Below are 24,014 nucleotides of genomic sequence, written 5' to 3' on the forward strand. Positions count from 1 at the left end.
TGCTTTCTGTAGCAATGACAGCTTTTAGTAGAATGAAAAAAAAAAAAGGTGGCGGGATCTCCTTTCAAGTCTCCATAGCAGTGCTGGGCCTGGAATGTGCCGTGGGGGGTAGCTGTGTAGCCAAGGGCAGCATGAATCTGATTTTTGCTCTCCCCCAACCCCCCCATCCATGCGACTTTCCCAGCAAGCACACAGGAAGAAGAGGCAGCTGCCTCAGCCCACCCCAAGGAGCTCTGCTGGGAGAGGAGAGAAAACCCGGAAGGGGAAGGGAGGGAGTCTTGGTCCTGGTTCTTCGCCCTCTGTCAGAGGCCTAGGCTGGGTGTGGGCTGGGCTGGGTGGGGTCTGGGCATCCTCGCCATCTCTAGGTTTTTGACTCTGGGGGTCGGGCCGCTGAGACAGAGACCTCATGGAGACCTGTCACGGGCAGTGTCCGAAGACTGAGACATCGTTTACCCCCTGCCCTTTCTTCTATCAGCTGCAATGCTTTGGGCTACAAGTAGCAAAAAAGGCCAACCAAGAAAGATTCAAGCTGTAGGCACGTTTCTATTTTATCAAACAAGAGGTCTGGGGGGTGAGAAAGATCAAAGGTCAAGTGGGGGCTGCAGCCAGGCAGTGCTCCAGGTGCTCAGGGAGGGTGAGTCCCTGGGGACAGGGTGGCCAGGGACCCACTGGGGCCAATTCATTCCCATCTCGAAGCCAGCACCCCACACTGGAGGAAGTCCTGATGTGCCCACATGAGGAGAACCCCTTCTCTTGAGCTGCCAGAGATGATGCTTGTCACTCCGCGTTGCTGGAATGGGGTCTATGTTGGTGGCTAGAAGCAGACCCTTTCACAGTCAGTAATAGGAGGCAAGAGAGTAAGCGGCAGGCAGGCCTCACGGGCTCCCAGGGGCAGCCACGTGACCAGGCATCGGAAGCCTGGAATGACGTTTCTGATCGGCAAGTGCTCCGGATTCCGAGGTTTTTCTTGTCTGCTCAAGCCTGGCCTCTGGGATACTGATGAGAGCTTTCTTACTCTGCCGCTTGCCTCTGCAGCCTCTTCCTCATTGGGAAGGGACTGGCTGTACCCTCCCCGCCGCCAACCTGAGCTCTGTAACCCCAGGGGGCGCTATTCACATGGTCAAGTGTGCAGTGCACATCCTGCATGGCCTTCCACGGCGGCCCTGACAACTTGGAGGCACAGAGAAGATACAGATCCTTTATTTTCGCCAAAGCTGATCTAATCTAATTCAGAAGTCTTGCCTCACAGAGTCACGGGGATAAAACACATCTAGCCCAGTCCAGCGGGGTCGGTCTGATTCAGTCATGTAAATCGTCTTGTAGGGTAAAGGCTCAGCCTCTTTGGGGATAATTTGGCTTCTACTTGAATGATTCTTAAGGGCTCATCTTTCAGATCTCCTCCTCCTCTGGCTCTTTTTCAAAATGATATCTGTGGATATAGACGGCTGAGACTTATATGACCTCAGATGTCAGGGGGAAGGGGACCCCCAGTTCCATGCTGGTCCTTAGACATGTCCTGGCTGATGTCCACTAAAGTGTGTCTGGTCTGTCCTATCCCAGAGCATTCTTTGGGCACCTACCACTGAATTCTCCAACTGACAGACTCATGGTCCATTTTTTTTCTTGGCCCTAATGACAGGGTCTGTTCCCAGCTAGGCCTTTGTCTCATATCCATCTTGCCCTGGCCTTGCTATTGGTTTGCCCCTCTCAACAGCAACTTCTTGGTGGCCTGTGGCTCTTAGACCTTCCATATCCTCCCTCAGAGGTGTACAGGGGCTGACGGTGGGGTTCTCTCCAACACCCAGGAGCTGAAGGGAGCTCAGATTTGCACACCCAGCCCCCTCTGTTTGGCCATTCCCCTTGGCCATCTTAATCCTGTGAAACCACATCTTGTTTGAATAGTGTTCTCCTTCCAGAATCCTTTGTTCTTTTTTAAAGTAGGCTCCATGCCCAGCGTGGAGCCCAGCGCAGGGTTGGAACTCATGACCCTGAGATCAAGACCTGAGCTGAGATCAAGAGTCGGATGCTCAACCCACTGAGCCACCCAGGCACCCTTCTTTCCAGAATCCTAACCAAGAAGTTGGAGGGAAACCCGTCTGCCTACCAAGCATATTGCCCCCGAGGTGGAAAATCAGGACACATACCTGAACATGAACTTCCGTTCTGATTTCTGATTTCGCATTCTCCGTCTCCATCTGCCAGGAGTGGGCTTTCCTCTTCCCCTGGTGTCTCACCAGAGTCAGCCAAGGAAGACTCTTCCCTTGCTAACAGGGGGAGATGGGAGTCCAGAAAAGCCTCTTAGGTCTGGCTCTTAAGATGGTCATGTAGCTGTGCAAAATCCCATTTTAGAAGTCAGAACCTGCTTTTTTTTCTTTTTTTTTTTTTTTTGATTCCTGCTTTAACCGTCCTAAGTCTCTCTGAATAAATGGATGCCAATAAGAGGAAGAAGGAGAAGGTCACAATTAGCCAATGCACAGGAGTGAAGCCCGCTTACATATCTGAAAAGTAAAACTGACCCTCTTCATGCTTCTCCGTGTCCTCTTCCCCATCCCCCTTTACTGTGCCTGTGGCTCCTGTCTCTGCCACCAACTACTGGCTCCCCGAGTGGTTGAGCCAATCACCGTTGAGCGTGGGTCTCCCCTACCACGCAGAGCTCTGGAGCTGGGCTGGAGGTCCCTGTGGGACACAACACGGCTACCACCTCGATGAGGCAGTGTCCCTCGTGAGTTTGGGCAACAGTGGCTGTCATAGGGGAATTGGCCAAAGATCCAAGAAGATTCCCCTTTCCTTGCCAGTTTTTAAATTAATTAGTAGGTTCTTTTTACAAGGCAATGAGTGAGTGAAAAGTGGAAGACATCATGAGACAGTCATCAGTCAGATGGTTCTTTTAAACAAAAACCTTTTTATTTTCTCAGTGACATTTTCATCACAAAGTTTCCACTCTCGTTTCTAGACCTTCAGCTGATGAAGTTTTTCCAGTGTCTTGGAGGAAATGGTGCCTACCACACACACACACACGCACACACATACCACACTTACACACACACATCCCTAGGGGATAGTAGAGGGCGAGCAACACAGAGAGTTTATCTCCAAATTAGCTGTGTGCATGGGGCCTGGTGTCTGCTTCTCTATGGGCAAGCGGACGGCCCACCTTGTCTGTGCCCAAGATAATTAACTGTAACATAAAGGCCTTCAAGCTTTCGGGGCGCCTGAGTGTCTCCCTCGGCTAAGCACAAGACTTCGGCTCAGGTCAGGATCTCGGTGATCCTGGGATCGAGCCCCGTGTCAGGCTCTGTGCTCAGTGGGGCGTCTGCTTCTCCCTCTCCCCCTCTGCCCCTCCCGGGGCTCATGCTTGTGCAAGCACTTCCTATCACTCTCTCTCTCCCAAATAAATTAAATCTTTAAAAAAATAGCAAGGTCGGGGCGCCTGGGTGGCTCAGTGGGTTAAAGCCGCTGCCTTCGGCTCAGGTCATGATCTCAGGGTCCTGGGATCGAGCCCCGCGTCGGGCTCTCTGCTCCGCGGGGAGCCTGCTTCCTCCTCTCTCTCTGCCTGCCTCTCTGCCTACTTGTGATCTCTGTCTCTGCCAAATAAATAAAATAAAATAAAAAAAAGCAAGGTCTTCAGCTTTCCCTTTCTCCATTGGGGTGCTGAGAGATGGGTGGGCTTCCTCTGCTCTAATGGAGACCCTACTACGAGGCATGCAGAGCGTCCCGCTCCTCTCTCCTCTTCCCCCTCCCCCAGCCCCACAACAGTTTATCCGCCCATCTTTGTCTGCGCTGTCAGGTGACAGGGAGGCAAGGTCTTACTCTGTGTAGTAGGTGGTCCTAGGACCCCGAGCCCCAGGGACCAACACATGGAAGGGCTCCCCGGCAGGGCCCTGAATGCCCCCTTCCAGAGAATCACCCCTGACACACTGTTTTAGAAGGTCTCCTTGACAGAAGCGGCATCCGCATATGCGAGGTCTAACCACCCAGGGCTGAGTCCCGAAGGTTTGGGGATGCCTGGGTGGGCCGGTCCCGCCGTGGGGAAGGAGCCCTGCAACAAGGGGCAGGACCAGGCACCCGCACGTGGGATTCCCAATCATCCTAAGCATCAGGCAGGGTGTTTCACAGGTGAAGAACCTGGAGGGTCTCTCCAGCCCAGGCTTTAGCCTCAACTACAAAACAACCTTGAAAAAAAGTTGCCTGGGTGGCTCAGTGGGTTAAAGCTTCTGCCTTCGGCTCAGGTCATGATCTCAGGATCCTGGGATCGAGCCCCACATCGGGCTCTCTGCTCAGCAGGGAGCCTGCTTCCCCCACCCCCCCCCCCCACTCTCTGCCTGCCTTTCTGCTTACCTGTGATCTCTGTCTGTCAAATAAATAAAATTTAAAAAAAAAAAAAAAAGAATTTGCTTAGTCTCGCCTAGCAAGAGACCAGAGAGCCACGGAGGAGGGTGTGAGAAGTTGAGATTGTGGGGAAAAGAAAATCGGACCAAGAACCAGAAGTCTGGGGTGGAATGCTGCCAGCCCTTATTAAGCACTTACTGTATGCCTGGCCTTGCAGCTGTGCAGTCTAGGAATGAGGGTAAAGCCCTGGAAGAACGTGTTAGGCCCTCTCTTTGATTGACTCACCCTAGGACAGGATGGCTGTCAAGGACAAATGAGATCATTGCAATCGTTTTAAGGAACGAATGGATTTATATAATAACCCTCATATAGTAGTTCTCACAGTGCTCCGCACACGTCACTATTTCACAGGGACCTCACAATTATCCTAAGGGGAAGGTATGAATGCTGTCCGTTTCACGGATGGAGAAACCGAGACTCAGCAAAGCAAAGGGATTTATGAAAGGTCACAGAACTAGGTGCTCCTTGCACCATAGCTCCAGGACTTACATCCCCTCAGATCACCTGGCAGCTTGTTAGAGATGCAGAGACTTGCCCCCTCCCCACCCCAGACTTCTTGAATCAGACACTGTGGAGGCGGGGTCCTGTGGTCTGTGTTTTACCAGGCCCTCACTCAGGTTTGGGAAACACTGAACTAAAGCCCTGTTTCTCGACTTTGACATCTCTGCAGATCACCTGGGATCTTGCAGAACTGGCTTCTGCTTCAGCCCTGCGTGGGGCCTGGGACTCTGCATTTCTGATCGACCCCCCCCCCCCCCGCCCCCAGGGTGCCAGTGCTGTTGGCCCACGGACAGTACACCAAAGAGCAAGAACCAAAGAGCAAGAATCACCGGGGGGGCGGGGGTGGGGTGGGAGGGAACTCTGTTCAAATGCAGATTCCCTGGTCTACTCCCAGAGAGCATGATCCTACAGGCCGGAAGTGGAGCCCAACCCTGTGACTTTCCACAGACAACCCCCGGGGATGACTCTGAGACAGGTGGCCTGGGGCTCAGCCTCTGAGGATGGCTTCTCTAGAGCTCAGGCTTGTAGACATCCACCCCGGCCTCATTTTCAAAGGCTTTCCTCTTCCACTCTCCATTTCCACTAGCTTTGAACCACCCATCTGATCTCCTGCCAAACTGGGTTAAGGGGTGTGAGTGGGAGGCCATCCCTGAGCCAGTGGGTCCTCAGTTCCTCAAAATAGGTCAGAAGTCTGGCACAGACCAGGCTCAGTGGCTGCAAATAGAAACCATCTGTTGGGCCTCTGCTTTGAGCTCCCTTGCTCCTCCCTCACTGGGCAGAGGAATATAGAACTCAGAACCCCCAAGGTGAGTGGGCGCTTCTCTGGGCTGGGCTCGCCCACCCCAGACCTTCCCACTGGGCATGCCTGTGGAGGAAATGGGTAACCCTGTGTTGCACACACCCCCATCCTTTCACCCCTCCTCACCCTGCAGCAACAGGTATCTGGCAGTGTGCATTGGTTATCACATAACCTTGCTGTGTGACCTTGGACAAATCACTACCCCTCTCTGGGCCTTCTTCTATGAAACGAGAGGCTGGATTTTAGTGGACCCAAGGGTGCTTTTCTGCTCTGACAAGCTCTGGTGGGTTGCATAAGAGCCTTTTGGTGTCAGAACCCACATGTAGGAAAAGTCGGGCCCCCAGAGAGGCAGACATTTCCTTCTCCCAGCTTTCTGCCCAGGTCGGATCTTACAAGTTGAGAGCTGATCCTGCAGATCTCCAGAAGGAAAGGGGTATGGTTTGTGATCTGGGAGGGCCGAGGGGGCTTTTGGAGGCTTTGAGGGGAAGTGACGGGGTTCCTTTTCCTTATTCCTGTCCTCATTCCTCCACTCACTTGTGCATTTGCTAAACATGCAGCAACACTATATTCAGTCTAATGGTAAGTCCTGGAAAAATGAGGGAGACTGAGACCCAGTCCCCTCCCTCAATCACATCCAGCTTGACTGGGGAGCCAAGATGCCGGGTAGAGACCAGGTGTCAGACCTGAGTTCAGCTCCAGCTCCTCCACTCCTGTGAGCTTAGAAGCCCAGGTGATTCTGTCCATGGGGATTATTGTTGTATCTTTTCCTAGGGTTGTTATCAGGATTAGGGGATAATGAACATAAAATGCTTGGCTCACAACGAGCACCTCAACATCAGCTATTGTCATGAGTGTGCTAAGCCAGGAAAAGGAGAGTGCAGGAAGGAACCTGGGGGCTTCTGGAAAGACTTCTCTGCCCGGCAGCCATCTTGCGGTAGGTGGGAAGCTCTCCTGAAAAGCTCGGAGCAGCGCAGGCCGGCAGCCTTCTCCTCACGTGTCCAGTCCTGCTCAGTGGAACAGAAAAGATGCAGGGATTCAGGGCAGAAGCCTGCTCCAGGAATAGACTTCGTGTCTGGCTGGACGTGTGTTGGGTGATGGGCAGCGGGCAGCATCCTCGGGAGCCAAAGCTGGATCCTCCCATCTGTAGGCTGTTGAGAAAGTGCCATCCCAGCCACGTTCGTTCCCACGTCGATCTGCTCTGATAGCATGAGGGAGACGGGACAGAGCTGGGAGGGATCCCATTTCATGGCGGAGAAGGGCTTGCGCAAGAGGCTCTGGGAATTGGTGGGCATGCCGGCCTGGGACCCAGGCATTCCACGTTTGCTGGGGGTGAAGGGCAGGTCATTGGGGTGACTCCAGACCTTGGCCTTCCTTGGTTCCCCTGCATCCTGGCCGGGAACTATGGGGTATGGAGGTTCAGTCTGATCAGTCTCTTCTAGGATGTGACTTTCAGGGACTAATCAATAGTCTACCGGCACTGTCCAGTAGAATATTTTGCAGGGATGAAAACGCTCTGTAATCTGTACTGTTCAAGATGGCAGGCCCTAGCCACGTATGGCCAGTGAGCACTACCAATGTGTTTCGTCTAAATAAGGAACTGGATTTTGCATTCAATTTCATTTTAATTCATCAGGCACACATAGCAAATAGCTACCCCATGGGATGGTATAGCTTTGGGCAATTGTTAGGTATAGGGGCTAGAGCAAGTATCCTCAAAAGCGGGCGTCCACAGATCCACATCTTCGTAACACGCCCCTTGGATGATTCCCCGTATGCAGTAGGGTTAGGAGATCAGCGGACCAGGGCTCTGAGAGCCACTGCACTAAGAGAAGTGGTCAACATCCCGCAGTGTACGGAGCTTTACACCGTCCATCCATTGGTCTGTCTGCCTTGTAGCCTCTACCTCTTTCTCCAACATCTGATTTCCACTGCTGTTTAATTCCGGACCAGCTACACATTCAGTGATGCCACAGTCATGGTGAGAGCATTTAGGCCACGGAAACTGGAAAATACTAAAAACCAGGGCACCCCGTCCCTCAACGAGCTGGTTGGTAACCATTTACCAGCATGCTCCTGCCCCAGATCCCCTGGCAGGCACGTTCTCTGAGTCGTGACCATGTACCTAGCACGGTTTTAGGCATTGCCGATGCCACAGTGAACGGGAGAGACGGAAATGCCTGCCGTCCTGAAGCTGACTTCGAGAGGACAAGGGTCCCACCAGACGTGTCAGAGGCGTCGTGTGTTTGATAATGACACGTGCCTGGGGCAGGTCTCACTGAGAGATCGCCTTTGCGAAAGGAGGTGAGAGAAGCAATGCAAGGAGGGGGAGTGGTGTCCTCCTGAGCAGGTCACATCACAGACAAAGGAAACCGGGTCTCCGATGGGCTCGGAGCCAAACGCCAGGTTGGGGTGTAGCCAGGGTGCGAACGTGGGTGTCCTTGACTACACGTGTGCTGTGGAGCTGGGAGCTCCGGCGGAGGGTGGGGCAGGGGCAGTGAGCCAGCTTCCCCCCCTCTGCCTGCCCCCGGGCCTCTGCTGACACTGGGTGTGCTGTGGGGAGCCAAAGATTCAGGGACAGGCCCTCAGAAACGCTCTGGAGGCCCAGACCCAGCAGATCCAGGAGTCAGAGAGCAAGTCAGAGAGAACACGTCTGGTGTGGCATGCTGGTAACTGCTTGAGTGGCCACCGCATCTTCTCAGGAGTCCTAAAAGCCAGTGGGAACCCCGTGTCCTGGGCTAGACTACAAAATGACAGAGCTGGGTGGTGAACCATTTGGCCCAAACATCTCCTATGGCAGAAGGAGGGATTGCTTGAAGGCCCCCAGCACATGAGGAGTTGAGCCGGCTGGAATGCAGGTTTCTGGCACTTTCCTCATACTAGAGGTTCTCAAATTGGGTTCCACAAAGGCCCAGGGTTCCACAGTGTGTTTGCAGGCCACTGCATAAAGGTGCTCCCAGCTTCCTTCTCGAGGAACACAAGCGTCTCCAACTTGGCCTGTGTACACTTTGGAGGTCTGAGCAATGCTCTATTGAGAGAAAGGACACTCCTGCTGAAAGGAAGAGACCATAGCCCTTCATTTCACAGAGAAGGAAACTGAGGCCTAGAGTTCGTCAGTCCAGCCACCCAGCCTAGTGGACTTCTCAGGCCCCCAACTGGTGGTCACTTCTGCCCTCTCCAGTTTCGGGTCCCTCCCATGCATCCTGCCCTGGGCTCAGAGACAGAGGAGGGCCAGGTGACTGGCTGTCGCTCAGGGACCCTGATCGTCGTGGTCGAATGAGACAAGAATAGTGATAACAGATGTGCCCTTTGGGACAGTGGCACACCATTTGCAAAGCACCCCTGTGTTCTCCTGTCCCATCCTCACAGTGATTTGGGACACCGAGGAGGACACTGAGTCGGCGGGGAAGGAAGGTGACTTGATCCACATCATGCAGCTAGTGATCCCCACCAGAAGGAAAAGGTCAGCCTTCCTCTGGCAGCACGTGGACAGAAAGTGGCTCTCCCACAGACCCCGATGGGTTGCCCAGCTGCTGTCAGGTTGAATTCCAGAGGGGTCCTGGGCTCTGGGCTCTCCACCAAGGATGTAGCCATGAGCTCCGCCGTCACCTGAGTCAGAGGCAAGGAAAAAAAAAACAAAACTGCCCTGGTACATTTTTGTGTTCCAGTTAAAGGACTGAATTTTAGTCATTATCATCTAGAAAATGCGCCCGCTGGCCACAGTAAATCATTTTTAGGATCGGAGGACAGGATACAATTTGCTTCCATGTGGAGTGTACATAGTGATTATCTCAGAGGAGAAAAAAGGCAGCCTCCATTTCTTAAGAGGCTATAAGGGCCATTCAGCTGCGAAATGAATGCTTCTTCCTTCCGGGCCCTCCCCCTCTCGGAGGGAGACCAGGATGGCGCGGGCCCGGGGAGAGGCCGCTAGGGAGCTGGCCCAGCAGCTGTGCACATCTGGAAGCCAGAGCCTCTCCCTCCCTCCTCCGACCATCAGCTCAGCCCAGCCCCCTCGTGCTCCTGGCAGATCCTGGCCTCCCCGAGTAAACACGTAATTGAGGTCAGAGATTGTCTCTTGCAGGACAAGGGGAGAGGGCGGAGCTAATGTTTGGCGGACATCTCATCGGGTGTCTTTGGATTTGGTCCCTTCACCGCATCCAGTGAGCCAGGTGGCATTATTTGCCTTTTATGGGTAGATAAACAAATGCCCAGAGAGGTTGAGTAACTAGTCTAAAGTCACACAGCTAACAAATAACAAGACAGTAACCTTTGGGATCCTTCCTGACTCCTGGACGCTGCCTACTGTATAGTTTCTTGACACTTCTGTATCATGAGTATCTTGGAGTCTATGGAGCAAGTGTGAAGGGACGGAAGTTTAGGGAGAGGCCAAAGGAAGAGAAGATGTGTATTGTATTGGAAAGAACAGTAGACTTGGCTGGCCTTGGCTCTGCCATGTTCATAGCTTGTGACTTTGGGCTGGTCTCTTAACACCTCGGAGCCTCGAATGAGTCACAGAGGTACTGCATGTTTTCAGTGAGGTTATGGCATCTGCCCAGCTCTGTCCATTGGTCCACTAGGGTGGAGGGAGGTGAACAAGGTGGTGTCTAGCCTGGGTCATGGCTATGACGTCGGTGAACTTCTTGGCGTGGCTCTGCAGACACTGGTCCCTTGCTGATACTGTGCTGTCCGCAGCAAGGAGAGCTGTGGTGAATGCAGAGCCCTTGGCTTTCCGGTGACAAGGAGCCCCAAGGACATGGGGCTGCATGACCGCTAGGCCAAACACTGCGTGGAAGGGCGTGGACCCAGAAGCACTGGTGCGGGAGGGTAAGGACCAGACCCTCATCCTGTGGGCAGGAGTGGGACGTCAGCTTGAGAAGGCAACTCGAAACTTCAGGAAGCTGAAGTCACAGCCTTGGGGTGAGGTTCCTGAGGGACTCCTCCCTCTTCCATTTGGGGAGCCGAGCAGCTGTGCCTGACCTCGGCCTGCGCCCGGCCACTGTACTGACACTTTATTCAACCATAGTCACTGTGAGGGTCCTGCTAGACGGGAGTCCAGGACCAGGCCAGTGTGGGGTGCACGGAAGTGGTTGGATGACCAGGTAAACCCCAAGCTAGTAACAGGAGAGAGAAAACACATACCTAGAGCTTAGAATGAGTAGCAGTAAGCAGCCCTTGGGACACCGTGGGAGAAAGGGCAGTCGCCACAAGAGCGGTTGTCATTCAGGGTCACCACAGCCCAGCTCTGCGGCATCAGGCTCCCTGTTTCACAGAAGAGGAAGAGCCAGGGTGACAGAACTAGGACCCCTGCTGGGCACTCTGACCCCGCGCCCCTTTCTATTACAACACAGCACCTTTCATAGAGGAGCTCTGTGATCTCATCTTGGGGCTGGAACACAGCTAGTCCCATTCATTGTTCCAAACCACCCTGATCAGAGGTCATCCACCAGAATCTTGAACCCTTCCAGGGATGGGAAGTTCATTACCTCTAAAGGCAGCTTCCTTTCCCACCTCAGACAGCATTAACCATTAAGAAAGTCTTCCCTTGTAGGGAGCTCAATTTCGCTCAGTCTGTGCTGATTGCTCCTGAAAGGTTCAGAGACAGAGAGGGAGTGTGTGTGTGTCCCACCCTCACTAGATGAGCTGGGGCAACCCACCAGGATCCAGGCTGTGCTTGGGGGCATGGGGTAAAAGACAAAGGGCCAGGTTCTAGGTCATCTCTTGGCTGCCACACTGTCTAGGTCATCTCTTGGCTGCCACACTGCCTTCCCTTTGAGGTCTGGGCAGCGGCTCCATCCCAGCCTCGGCAGGGCCTCCTCCTCTGGCAGAAGGGGGAGGAATGCTTTCTGTTCTCTGCCTGCACACGCAGCCAGCGGATCTCAGAGTGAAGTCAGCCCCTTAGGAACTGTGGGTGGAAAGGTCAGCCCTCTGGGGCCCGTGGTCGCCCTGCTTGGGTCCACAGAACGTGTCGGGGCCTCATCCGGCTTCCCAGGCCCTCCAGCCTTCTGTCCACCGCCCTCCAAGAACAGACCCTCAACACACCCAGCCGGTCCCTCCCTGCCACCAGTCAGACCAGGTGCGTGTGACTCGTTCTATCTGTCTTCTCCTCTCCATCCTGGCCCCAACCAAAGCCGAGCGAAGAATAACAGGGCCATCTTTCACCTGAATCGAATCAAAGCCTTACACTTGACTCCTAAAGTTTACAGGGAACACAGGGATGACTTTGAAGCTGTCACAAAGCAATATGGGACAGATCGCTGGAACGTTTTATCAAACAGCTGACTGTGTGTGCTCAGAAAGTCAATATCACTTATAAAAAAAAAAAAAAGGAAAGAAAACAAAACAAAAAGATGATGGGAATGTTCTAGATTGAAAGGAGGCAAAAGAGAGATCACCGCCAAATGAAACCCATGGGAGCACCCAGTGGCCCCTGTCCTGGTTGTTCACAATAGGGAATGGATGTAAAAGGGATTTTGGAGCATTCTGCATATGGGCTGGGTCTTCGACAGAATTGAGGACTTGTTGATTTTCTTAGACGTGGTAATATGTAGGAAATTGTCCTCCTTTGTAGGAAGTGCATGCCGACGTCATAGAGGCTAAGAGTCACGTGTGCAGCCTCCTTTCAAATGATTCCACAAGAGGAAAAAAAAAAAGACACGCACATGTGTGTGCACACACACATACACACACACACACACGGAGAGAGAGAGAAACATGGCAAAATGTTAATGACAACCTAGGTGTGGGTGGTTTTTTTACTATTCCCCCAACTATTTTTATGCATTGAAATCTTACCTAATAAAAATAAAATGAATATAAATATAAAATAAAATAAAAATCTGGACCCTGCAGTCTGAAAGACCAGGTTCCAGTCGCCCCTGTGCTCGCTAACTATCTGAAGTTTGACTGGGTGTTTCCCACCCTGTACAAGGACAGCCGGAGCTCCCCCATGGGCATCATGGGCAGCCCCGGGCTCTCGCGGTGCCTGGGACAGGGAAGCATTTGTGGGCTTCCGCCCCCAGGAAGCCCACCCTGATGCTCTTCTTCCCTGACCTCCCATCTCCACAGCATTTCCTTCCCGCAGTCTGTTTGCCACAAAGTGACTAACCACCATGAAAGTGTCAGGCAGGTACAGGCTTTGTCTTCTCTGTATTTGAAAGCAGGATCTGTGCGGGGGCTTTCCCAAGCCCCCTCGACTGCCGGGGCCCGTGGGAGCAGCAGTGGCATGGTGCATGGGACCTGCACCTACGTTATCTCATTGGAGAAATGGAGCTCCTGATGCTCAGAGAGGCAAAGTGTCTTTTCCAAGGTTAGCAGGAGTCAGAGAGGGGAGGGGAAGCCCAGGGTCTAGCACTCTGCCGTGCTCTCGGTGTGGGCCTATGTGCAGTGAGGGTGCAGACCCAGTGATGAGGACCATGGTTGGCCACATGAAACCCATGGGCGCACCCCGCCTTCACCCTATTGTGAACAACCATTTTGGTCGACCAGGGCCCTTCTGAAGACCCAGCTGAGAGATCCAGCCCCAGCCTGCTGGCCAATAGGGAAAGCCAGCAGTGGGCTTGCTGAGAACAAACCCTTGGAAAGATGCTCTCCATTTTCCCAGGAAGAAGGCTGGCATTATTCTAGGGTTCGCTGGAGCCCAGCCCAAGGAGGCAGGCTCATTGGAAGAATGGGCCTGCTGAGTGCAGGTCCCAAGCCCGAGGGCTGGGCTCAGGGCAGGACCCCCGCTCCCCCTCCCGCCCCCCGCAGGATGCTGGGCTGTGAGGGGCACCAGTGGGATACGTTCAAGGAGAATACAGGTGCCTCCACCAGGAGCCTTGATCACAAATGCTTCTTTGGGCACATATGCCCTGGGGAATGGGGCAATGGGGAGATGGGATGGGGGGAGAAAGGGCAGAGAAGGGGGGCAGTGCAGAAAATGGGGGAGAGAGTAGGGAAAGAGTTGGAGGAGGAAGAGGTGAAGTCAGATGGGAAAATACCCAGGTGTACCCAGCCGCTGCGGGCTCCACCCAGGGAAACATGGGTGTCACGGGAGGGCTCCCTGGAGCCCATCAGGTCAGCCCGCCTCAGTGTCACCAGAGCTCTGGAACAAGGCGTTTCTTAGGGGGCCCGTGGGATGCCCCCAGCCATGGCAGACCCAGGCTGGGGGCCCTGAGGACCTGGGCGCAGTTCCCACCCCTGAACCCGCAGGGCTCTGGGACATTCATAATAAGGGGGAGTGGGAGCCTGGCCCTTCCTCTCCTGCTTTCTATTCTGCTCTGTGAAGTGGGCATCCAGATGGGGCCAGGCCTGTGCCAGGCATATCACAGCATCTTTCATTGACTCCTCCGGCCTCTTGGAGGCAGTGGGGATTGTTGGCCTCCTTCATGTGAGAGCAGACAGAGGTAGCACAGAGAGGTTAAGTGTTTCTCCCAAGTCCCACGCTGAGGCAGCAGCAAACGTGGCTCTATGTGGCTCTAGTCTGGCTCTTGTTACCCTTCCCCTCAAGCCTCCAACAGACCGTGCAGTGGAGCCCGCACTGGGAGGAGTGTGGTGCTGAGCCGTTATCAGCGGGCCTGGGTCAGCCCATCCCAGGTGCCAGGCCAGGGGCTGTGCTTGGAGCAGAAAGAGAAACTGTTGTCCTGCTCACCAGATGTGGGCTAAGAAGTGGCTCCCTGAGCCTCTTGTGCTGGGGAGGCTGAGTCACACCGGCTGTCTCCCCACGGTTGGGGGGGTCCCATTGGGGAGGGGCCGGAAGCCCAGCAGGTCTTCCCCTCCCCCCGGCATCTGGGACTCGTGCAGGCTGCCCAGGAAGAGCAGACACCAGTCTGCAGTCCGGCTTAGAGGCCATGGGGTCAGCATCTTCCATGACGATGCTGAGACAGTCTTCCGGGGAAGAGAGAGCCGGTGTGACACAGTGGAGACTAGTCCCTGAGGGAGAGGTGCTGGCTGTTCAGGGGCTCTGAGGAGTCGGGCTGAGGAGTCCAAGTGGAGTAGTGCCCTGAAGGCTAATGGGCTGGGCAGGGAACAGTGGTGAAGACCTTCCAGGCCAGGGATGCACCAGCAAAGAACAGGAGATAAATTTCTCTTTTTCTTTCACGGGAGCTGTGGAATCTAGAATGTTCTACCTGGAAGGGACAGAGAAATTCTTAGCACTCCCCTACCAGATTGAATTTTTGCCAGGTCTCTGCTATATTTTTCATGCTATATTTTTGTAATTGATTCATTATTTTTTAACTTAGCCTTATTAGCAGTGATATCTGTGAAATTATGGATTTGGCATGCAAGTTATATTATTTCTAATGCAAATTAAAATAAACCCGTAACTACTAAAATTAAACACTTCATCTCTGCACCGTGTACGGGGATGGAGAGTGAGCACCTGGGACCCCAGCCTGGGCATCGCTGATGTAATCCTGATTTGGAGCTGATGTCCTGAGCGAGCAAGTGAGGTCTTGCAGATAGCAGTGCCCATCGGGCTGTGGTCCATGTCCCACAGCACTTTGTCCTGAACAGTCCTGACAGACCTGGGCGGGGACCGGAGCAGGCAGATTGGAGTGGGTGGCAGTGTGGGCTGAGGCGGGGAGGGAGGAGGAGTAATGAGCAGGGAGAAGCCCCCACCCCCATCCCCGCAGGGTGCACAGTGACCTAGGCAGTGGAGAAGATGGAAGTAGGGGGCGACACCCCCCTCAAGAGAACTTCGAAGCTGGGCTCCTGGCTTTATTTAAAGCAAATGCAAAGTTTTGTTTTCAGATTCCCAGAGTTGGTGTCCTGATTCTATGGTGGTGCTTCCTTTTGTTTTTCCTTCCCATGGAAATTTCCTGTAGGGAAATCACCCTTGCCTGATCTGTCCCCAGATGCAATCGGAGATAACAGAAGAGTTGGCAGGAAGGGGAAGGCATGGATCATGGCAAAGTTGGGCCAGCAGCATATCCATATACAAAGGGCTCTAGAGGGGCGCCTGGGTGGCTCAGTTGGTTAAGCGTCTGCCTTCAGCTTAGGTCATGATCCCAGGGTCCTGGGATCGAGTCCCACATTGGGCTCCCTGCTCTGCGGGAAACCTGCTTCTCCCTCTCCCTCTGCTCCTCTACCTGCTTGTGCTCACTCTTGCTCTCTCTCTCTCTCAAATAAATAACTACTATTTAAAAAAACAAACAACAACAACAAAAAAACAAAAACAAAGGACTCTTGAGCTCTAGCTGTGTGCCAGGCTGCTGGGTACTGGCCGTGGCCTGTTGCACTCAGAGGCACATCTACTGGGAGAACACCTATTCGGGTTCTGTCTGTGAAGGTGACCATTTGTAGGGCTTCCCTCTAAGAGAATCCATCCTTCAGCGAAGCTGGACTCCACCGTGGGCTGCCCACTCGGTCCTCCAGTCCCCCCCTTGTGCACATCTGTAATCTAGGCTGCATGGCATGGGACACGCATGCAGTAGGGGACAACTGGTGGCTTGGTTGGAATGGGTGTTATTGATGGTGGGTAGAGAACGGTTGGGCTCTCAGACTTTAATGTTTGTCTTTCTCACTGGGTGTTTCCTGCAGGTGGGAGAAAAGCGGAATTAAAATCTGATTTCTGGGCCCATCTCCCAGATACTGGGTTCAGTAGGTCTGGACTGGGACCCAGGGATCAGCATTTCTCACAAAGAATGTGCGAGGCTCAGATGAGCCTTAGACCACACACTGAAAAATCTTGCTCCGAAGAATATTCTGGAGTAGGAAAGAGTCTCAGTTTTCCAGTTAGGAGGCCTGTGTTCAGGGCTCTACTTATTAGCTGTGTGGTCTTGGACAAGTCACTTAACCTCTCTGTGCCTGATGATGAAAATGATGATTTCTGAGGGTGCATTTGTGGATTAGAGGCTTTTGAGAGAACCAGAGAAGGGGATGATAATGGGTGGTCATTTGTCTCTTTGCACATAAAGGGGGACATCTCCCCCCATCCTCACCATAAAGGGGGACGTCTCCCCCCATTCTCACCAACAGCAGTTTTCTTTGTCTTTGGGGTCACCAGCCTCCTCTGTCTGTACCTCCCATACTGAATTGAGTACAACCTTTGAGAGGCAGGAGGCAGCCCATACGTGTTGTTGGGGGGACGGTCGGCTCTGTCACATGCCATGTCCCTAGGAAGTGAAAGGACCTTACATCATTTCTGGAAGGTGGGATGGGATTGTGCACCAAAGGCAGGAAATTCCTGTACGAGTGCCCGCATGCCAGTCTCTGCTCTTGTAGGACTTTAGTAAGAGACGAAGTCCGCTAGCACAGGGCCGGGCACACAGAGGGCCCCGCATTCCTGGAAACTTCTTCCCCTCTCTCCACTTTCTCCCCACCCCCCACCCCGTGCCCAGCCCAGGACCTTCTGGAAGCAGTGACCTGCCTGACGCTTGTCTCTCCTGGTCCCTCACAGATGTCCTGGCGTCCACAATACCGCAGCTCCAAGTTCCGGAACGTCTACGGGAAGGTGGCCAACCGGGAGCACTGCTTTGATGGTATCCCCATCACCAAAAATGTGCACGATAACCACTTCTGTGCTGTCAACGCCCGCTTCCTGGCCATTGTCACCGAGAGCGCGGGAGGTGGCTCCTTCCTGGTCATCCCTCTGGAGCAGGTAGGACCCGCAGCTCCCTAGCCCTGGCTGCTGTCCGGAGCAGGGAGAAGCCCTCTTTGGTCACTCTTGCCTCCATTTCTCTCTGTGCCCGCCCCCCCCCCCCGCCCTTTTACCGTCTCATCATGCGTCCGGTGGCTGTGCCCTCCCCCAGGTTTTCCCGAGATTTGCCAGAAGAAGAGCAGGCCAGAATCCAGGAGACCTGAGATCTGTTCCCAAAACTTCTCCAAAGATTGCACTTGAACAAGTCACTTCCCTTCGGATACATGGGGTTCCCGTTAACACTAGGGATTGGAACATCTGATCTCCAGGTGATCTCCAAGACCAGGTCCTGCTCCACAATTTTGTGTCCTGGGTTGTCCTTTTTGGTGTGGAGCTGGAAGGGTTGAAGACCCAGCCGTAGGCACATGGGGCATCTGCAGAAATGACACCCTCATTAAAAACCAGTGTGAGGTCTCTCCACTGAGAGGCTAGAAATAATTCACCTTCACTCTCATCCCCACTTCCTAGATAAAGGTTTTCCCCCTTCTGTGGCTGCCTTTGTGAATATAGCAAATTAAATTTGCAAAGCCTAGATCATGAAATTTTGAAGCTCTGTGTTCAGGCAGTCCCTGGAGGCCCGTGGGAGGTCACGCGCCTCAGGGAAAGTGCTCGCTGTCAGTCTCGCTTGTTTATGGCTGAGCTCTCCCTTCCCCGCCTGACTCATCTCCACTCCCACCCTCCGCCAAACCAAACCGCTCAGGGGAGGAGGAGGTACAAGCGGAAGGAAGCCTTCATTCTCGAAATCTCCTGTCAGCTGGTGGTGGAGGATGGATTTTTCCAGTCTCTCCTGCCCACAGTGGGGGAACACAGATTTGGGAAAGCCTCAGGCCATAGCCTCCCTCCCACCAAAGGGGGCACAGCCGCAGTGACACTGAGAGGTGTGAGGACAGAACCCGATGGACAGAGAGGTCTGAGGAGCCATGGCCTCGGTGGCAGGGTTCCAGCTGGCTCTGCCACCTGCCAGCCACTGTGATCTCAGGCGAGTCACTTAACCTCTCTGCCCCTTATCCTCCTGTAATGGTAAAACGAGGATGCTGAATCGTCCTCCGTCTACATGCACCATGTTGGCATGGAGTGGGATGATAGACATGGAAGCTCCTTGTGAACCACAAACGACGTTAAAGATGTTTGGGTATTTTCCTGGAAACATCTATTAGCTCTGCTCATGGACTTTGCTTACAGATGCCCACAGCAGCTCTAACACATTTGGAAGGATTCTGAAATATAGCTTGTCTCCCTTCTCAAACCAGAGGGGCTCAGACACCTGTCTACCTTGGGGACTAACTAAGCTCCAACCCACGTCAGGTCCGCAGCCAAGTGTGGCTTGGTCCTTACAGGGGTTCAAGACCAGTGCCGGCACACACTCCACTGTGTGGCTTTCCAGGGTCGATAGGCAGTACCTCATGCTGTAACAATTAATTCCAGATGTGTTAAAGGTCTAACCATTGAAAGAAAAGAGAAAGAAAAGGAGAAAAAAGGAGAGAAGAAAAGAAAAAGGAAAGTTGCATGTATATTATAGGAAAAGAGAGGATTTTTTAAATCATGCAGTGAGGAAAGTCTTTGTAAACAAGACAAGAATCCCAGAACCATAAAGGAAATGAGTAATAGATTACAACAAAATTTTTTTTAAAAGTAAAGTTTCTATACTACTATACTATTACTATAGGACTACTATACAACGTGTATACTACTATACATGTAAGGAAACTTAAAAGCAAACCCCATAACTGATACAGACAAAAGATCCATGTCCAAAATAGATAAGTATTCCAGAAAAATCTATGAGCAAAAGAACCCTGTAAAAAACAGGTAAAGGAGGGGCGCCTGGGTGGCTCAGTGGGTTAAGCCTCTGCCTTCGACTCAGGTCATGATCTCAGGGTCCTGGGATAGAGCCCCGCATCAGGCTCTCTGCTCGGCAGGGATCCAGCTTCCCCCTCCCTCTCTGCCTACCTCTTTACCTACTTGTGATCTCTGTCTGTCAAATAAATTTAAAAAACAAACAAACAAACAAACAGGTAAATGATATGAATAAACAGTCATAGAAGATGAAAATAAGTCTTTTAGCCTACTAAAATAGGAAAAGATTTAAAAGACTAATTATCTTTGGTATTGCTGAGTGTGTGAGAGAACAGGTGTCCAAATATGTTCTTGGCATATTTGAGGTATTTAGATTTGATGTATTTGATGTACATTTGATTTACATTGATGTATTTTATTTGATGTATTTACATCAAAGTTATAGGTAACTTGGAAATAGCTATTACCATGTAAATGTACATGTCCACGGGCCTAGCGATTCCACTTCTAAGACTCTATCCAACAGAAATGTTCTCAAGGATACCCAGAATGTTTGTACCATTTTTCAGCACTCCATTTTTTTCCAATTTATTTTCTACAGAGATCAAATTTCTCTCTCAAGTTGCTTAAAAGTTTCTAAACTCTTCTCTTCGTTTTCTGTAATTGTACCAGAGAGTTTTATATTATCAGTAGCACTAGCCTAAAATGTGATCAGATTTTGTAAACACTTTAGGGACAGCAGGGAAAAAGGTATTTTTTACAGAGTGTGAGACTCTGCATGGAGATAAACAATGTATCCAAACATACGTATAAAGCCAAGGCGCACAGAGCCTTTCAACTTTATTTGTTCATATATTGTGACACAATGTGTTTGATTTGATTGCTAAGGAACAGTAGTAATGGCTCATTCTACCAATTGGTTACTGTCAGTTTCTCTGAATCCAGTAGGTTTTCACTTTACATAAGTGCGTGATGGCTTGTGCAGCCCTTTTATAATGATGAAAATTGGAAGCAACCTGCAGGTCTACCAATAAGGAAATGAGGAAAGCATTAGGGAACATCCACATAAAGGGATACTAAGCAGTCATCAAAATTGGTGATGTACAATGATTGTTCCCAAGTGCTCGGCTACTTGGATATCAATATTTGGCATATCAATATCAATATTTGGCATATTCAAAATAAAAAAGAAGGAATGTCAAAAATATCTATTTGTTAATTCATTTAAAATAACATTAGGGGCACCTGGGTGGCTCAGTTAGTTGAGCCTCCCACTCTTGATCTTGGCTCAGGTCATGGTCTTGGGATTGCGGGATCTGGCCCCACTTTGGGCTTTGCACTTAGCACGGATCCTGTTTGAGATTCTCTCCCTCTCCCTGTGGCCCTCCCACTGCTCTCTCTGTCTCTCAAATAAGTAAATAAATAAATAATATCATAATATCTTAAAAAAATTAATGAACCCATTTCATGTTCTCCCAAGAAACATTTTTATGAAAAATAACTATTTTCAAAACACAAAAGAATTAATGAGAAGAAAGGCATTGCTTTACCCTTTTGCAAGTCTCTTTAAGTTAGTCTGGCTTAATAGAAGATTTGCATGTTATATATGTGTATATTGGAAGACTTGCCTGCTTACTTTTGCATTCGGCCTCTTTTAATACCAGGCACGTAGCCTCTGGAAACTCCACTCTATGCTCCTGAGAGAATGGCAGTGAAAAGGCAAATAACATCCTTGTATTATTAGAAAAATTGTTTCAACCCAACAGAATCCTTGAAAGTCTTAGGAATCCCCAGGGATCCCCAAACACACTTTGAGAACCACTGATACTGGGGAGTATTTCATGAGAGAAAATTTTATGACATACTGTTAAGTGAAACAAAAAGAAAAATATAATTAATCCCATCAGGAAATTTCTATCTGGGGCGCCTGGGTGGCTCAGTGGGTTACGTGTCAGACTCTTGGTTTCGGCTCAGGTCATGAGCTCTGGAGTCATGAGGTCGAGCCCTGTGTTGGGCTCCAGGCTCAGCTAAGAGCTGGCTTAAGATTCTTTTCTTTTCCTCTGCCCCTCCCCTGTTCACACGTGCTTGCTCTCTCGCTCTCTCTCTCCCTCTCTCTCTCTCAAATAAGTAAATCTTTAAAAAAGAAAAAAAGGGAATTTCTATCTATCCATCTACCTATCCGGAAAAGACTGGTCGATATACACCTAAGGATAATAATGGTTATCTCTGAGTATTATTAGGATCAAGCAGGTTCTTTTGTTTTCTTCTTTTTCCATAGCTATAGCTTCTCAGTTTTTTTTTAGGTGAACCCTGGAGGTTTCATTTTTCAGAAAAAAAAAAAAAACAACAATAAAAGCAATTTGTTGACGTAAAGATGGAGTCCCTGAGGTTTGAGAGGCTGTAGGGAGGAGCTCAGTTCAGCCCTCCATTACGTTTGTTGCAAATGTTTTCTCGAAGAGTTACACATGCTTAGGAGCTTGCTGGAGAAAAGGCTAACAAGACAGTGAGGGCGAAGGCTGGCAGTGGGTGGGTGGGTGAGACAACTCTTTGTTGTGGTGTTCACTTAGTTTGGGTGTCTGAGGCCATGTGGGGCAAGGTTCCACACCCAGAGAGTGGCTCCTTAGGAATCAGAGCAAACGCCCGCCGTCCCCTGCTGCACCGGCCATGGCTGTAAGTGTCCTGCCCCCGGTGGCCACATCGAGCCTGCAGGCACAGCCCGGCTGGTCTGGGGACAGGGCTTACTAACTAGAACAGTAACACCAAATTCAGAACCCTCCCATTATCGGTCAGCAGTAGAGATGAGCTGTTCCACGTTGACCAGTTTTCTAGGAAGAAGGTTCTCTTATTTTAGTGCCAGGTTCTTTTCCCTCAGTTCGAAAGAAATCTTTCTACAAACAGCTTCCCATGTTTCTCAGTACAAACACCAAAAAGATTTTGGCCCTTTCTTAGCAGATCCTAATCACTGCTTTGAGCACTCGTTATGAGCTGTGGATCCTGGGGACACAATTTGTCCCTACACTAAATGACTCTAGGCTGTTTTCCCTGAGCAACCGGAATCGTCTGCCTTTATTGTTCTTTTCCGAATGTTTTCCATCTGCTATCAGGTGTCCTTCCCGTTTCCCTTCCTGCTTCTCTGAGAGGTTGGGCCCAAATGAGAATAACACTACCCGGGACCCCCAGATCCCTGCCCCGAGACCGAGCCTTCTGAAGGGGGCTCCAGCTACCCCTTTGCTCAAGTTCCCTCAAAGCCGGCTTTGCCTAAGATTTCAATATCTGTGCTGGAAAAGTTTTCTCCAGGCCAGGAGGCCCGTCCGTCCGCAGCGACTCCCAACAACGGCCGTGCTGATGCTTTCTCTGCACAGTGCTCAAATCCAACCAAAATCTGAGAGTCAGTCCTCTTGGGTGGCAGGGGGAGCCATCCGCATTTCACAGTTGGGGAAACCGAGGCTGGGGAGACCGACCTCCCCTGGGTCAGTGTGGGAGCCGGACTTGAGGCCAGCTTCCTGCTTTCCGAAGCCGCGGCTCTTTCCACCACCCCTGCCGCCCCGGTGAGCGGATCTGCTCTGGCCTTCCCTGGGGCTCTTGCTCCGGCTGCTGTGGGGAAGGCCCGAGCCTGTTGTTCCCCTAGTTAACATTCAGCCGCCAGCTCTCTCCTCTCTGGAGTGGAATGTTAAGCTGCAGATGGGGGAGCAATCATCACCCTGATTGCCTGGCACAGCTGGAGGAGCCTTATGAATATTCCAGAGACCAGGCACGGTGCCCAGAGGCCTGATTAACCACTTGGGCCTCCCCAGGTGCACCGCCCCTTTCCTGCCGCACGCACTCCGCCCAGGCTGCCTGCCGCCTCCAGATCCGGGCGGGCCGCAGGAAGGCCAGAGGCTGGAAGCCGGGTCTTGCCCGCCGAAGCTTTAGACAGCTACCCGGTAGCCCCAGTGGGTCTCATTCCCAGAGGAATGAGACCTGGCTTGGACATCAGGAGGCTGGCTTGTCCCTGTGACCCAGCGGTTCTCAGTCCTGGCTGCGCACTAGAATCAGCGGGATAGATTTTGAAGTCTAATGTACGTGCCGCTTTTGAATCTCACCTCCAGTCCCATGATGAAGATGTAGAGTTGTTCTCCGCATTTTACAGATGAAGAAACAGAGGCTCGGAGGAGTCAAGGGACTCCTTCAAGACTGCACAGAATACACGTGGCAGAATTTAAACCCAGGGCTCTCCCAGCAGCAGGTCTGCCCACGGAGTATTAGGCAGAGGCATGTCTGGAGATACGCCTTGTATTGTCACTACAGTTGTTTGAATATCTCCAAGGACTTCCTTGGATGTAAATTCCACAGTACTTTATGAGCTCCTCTGATATGCCAACACCCTTCGTCCATCCCTGCCGAAAGCCAGGAGAGTGGGTATTTCCTAAAGCCTGTAGGAAGCTTCCGCTCTGAAGGCCTGAAGCAGCAATTTCAGTCGGCAGGAAGAGATGGGAGAGGTGTTTTGGAGCAGGAAACCAGAGAAGATGGCGTCCTTCCTTCAGTCAGCGGGCATGGACGAGGACCCAGTCCCAGGCACTTCTAACCCCTTGTGCAAGCCCTATGGCCTCCCTCTCCCCCTCCCATTCCCGCAGAGTCTCCGTGACCTGGTGGCAAAACATTTCCCCCTTGGACTTGGGTCTGAGATGCTGCATTCTCTCCCCCAACCCAATCAGGGTGGCCTCTCTTGCTTTTTGGCCTGTCTTCCGTGTTCAAGGTTGGGAGACCTAACCGGAGTTGGGCAGGTGCTCCCTGTTCTCCCCAGCCCTGCAAGGGTGGGTGGTAGAGGGGAATGGGAGCAAAACTCTACAAGGCGTCTCAGTGAAGACAGCAGAGCCCTGGAGCAGGAGAGCATCACAGGACCGGGGCTAAGAGATCAGGCTCTAGATGCCAACA

General features: G+C 51.9%; 1 protein-coding gene across 4 annotated transcripts in view; it reads left to right on the top strand.

The window, feature by feature from the left end:
- Positions 1–24,014, top strand: part of CORO2B (coronin 2B) — a 127,217-nt gene that overhangs the window by 48,692 nt on the left and 54,511 nt on the right. For all 4 annotated transcript variants that reach the window (XR_006818725.1, XM_046008738.1, XM_046008736.1 and 1 more), the window contains exon 2: positions 17,064–17,264. Coding sequence is in view for 3 of the 4 variants with exons in the window: in XM_046008738.1 (XP_045864694.1) it covers positions 17,064–17,264 (201 nt within the window). In the remaining variant the exon portion in view is untranslated. The remainder of the gene's footprint in view (positions 1–17,063; positions 17,265–24,014) is intronic.

Source organism: Meles meles, chromosome 6 (assembly GCF_922984935.1).
Source record: "Meles meles chromosome 6, mMelMel3.1 paternal haplotype, whole genome shotgun sequence".
Classification (NCBI taxonomy): Eukaryota; Metazoa; Chordata; class Mammalia; order Carnivora; family Mustelidae; genus Meles; species Meles meles.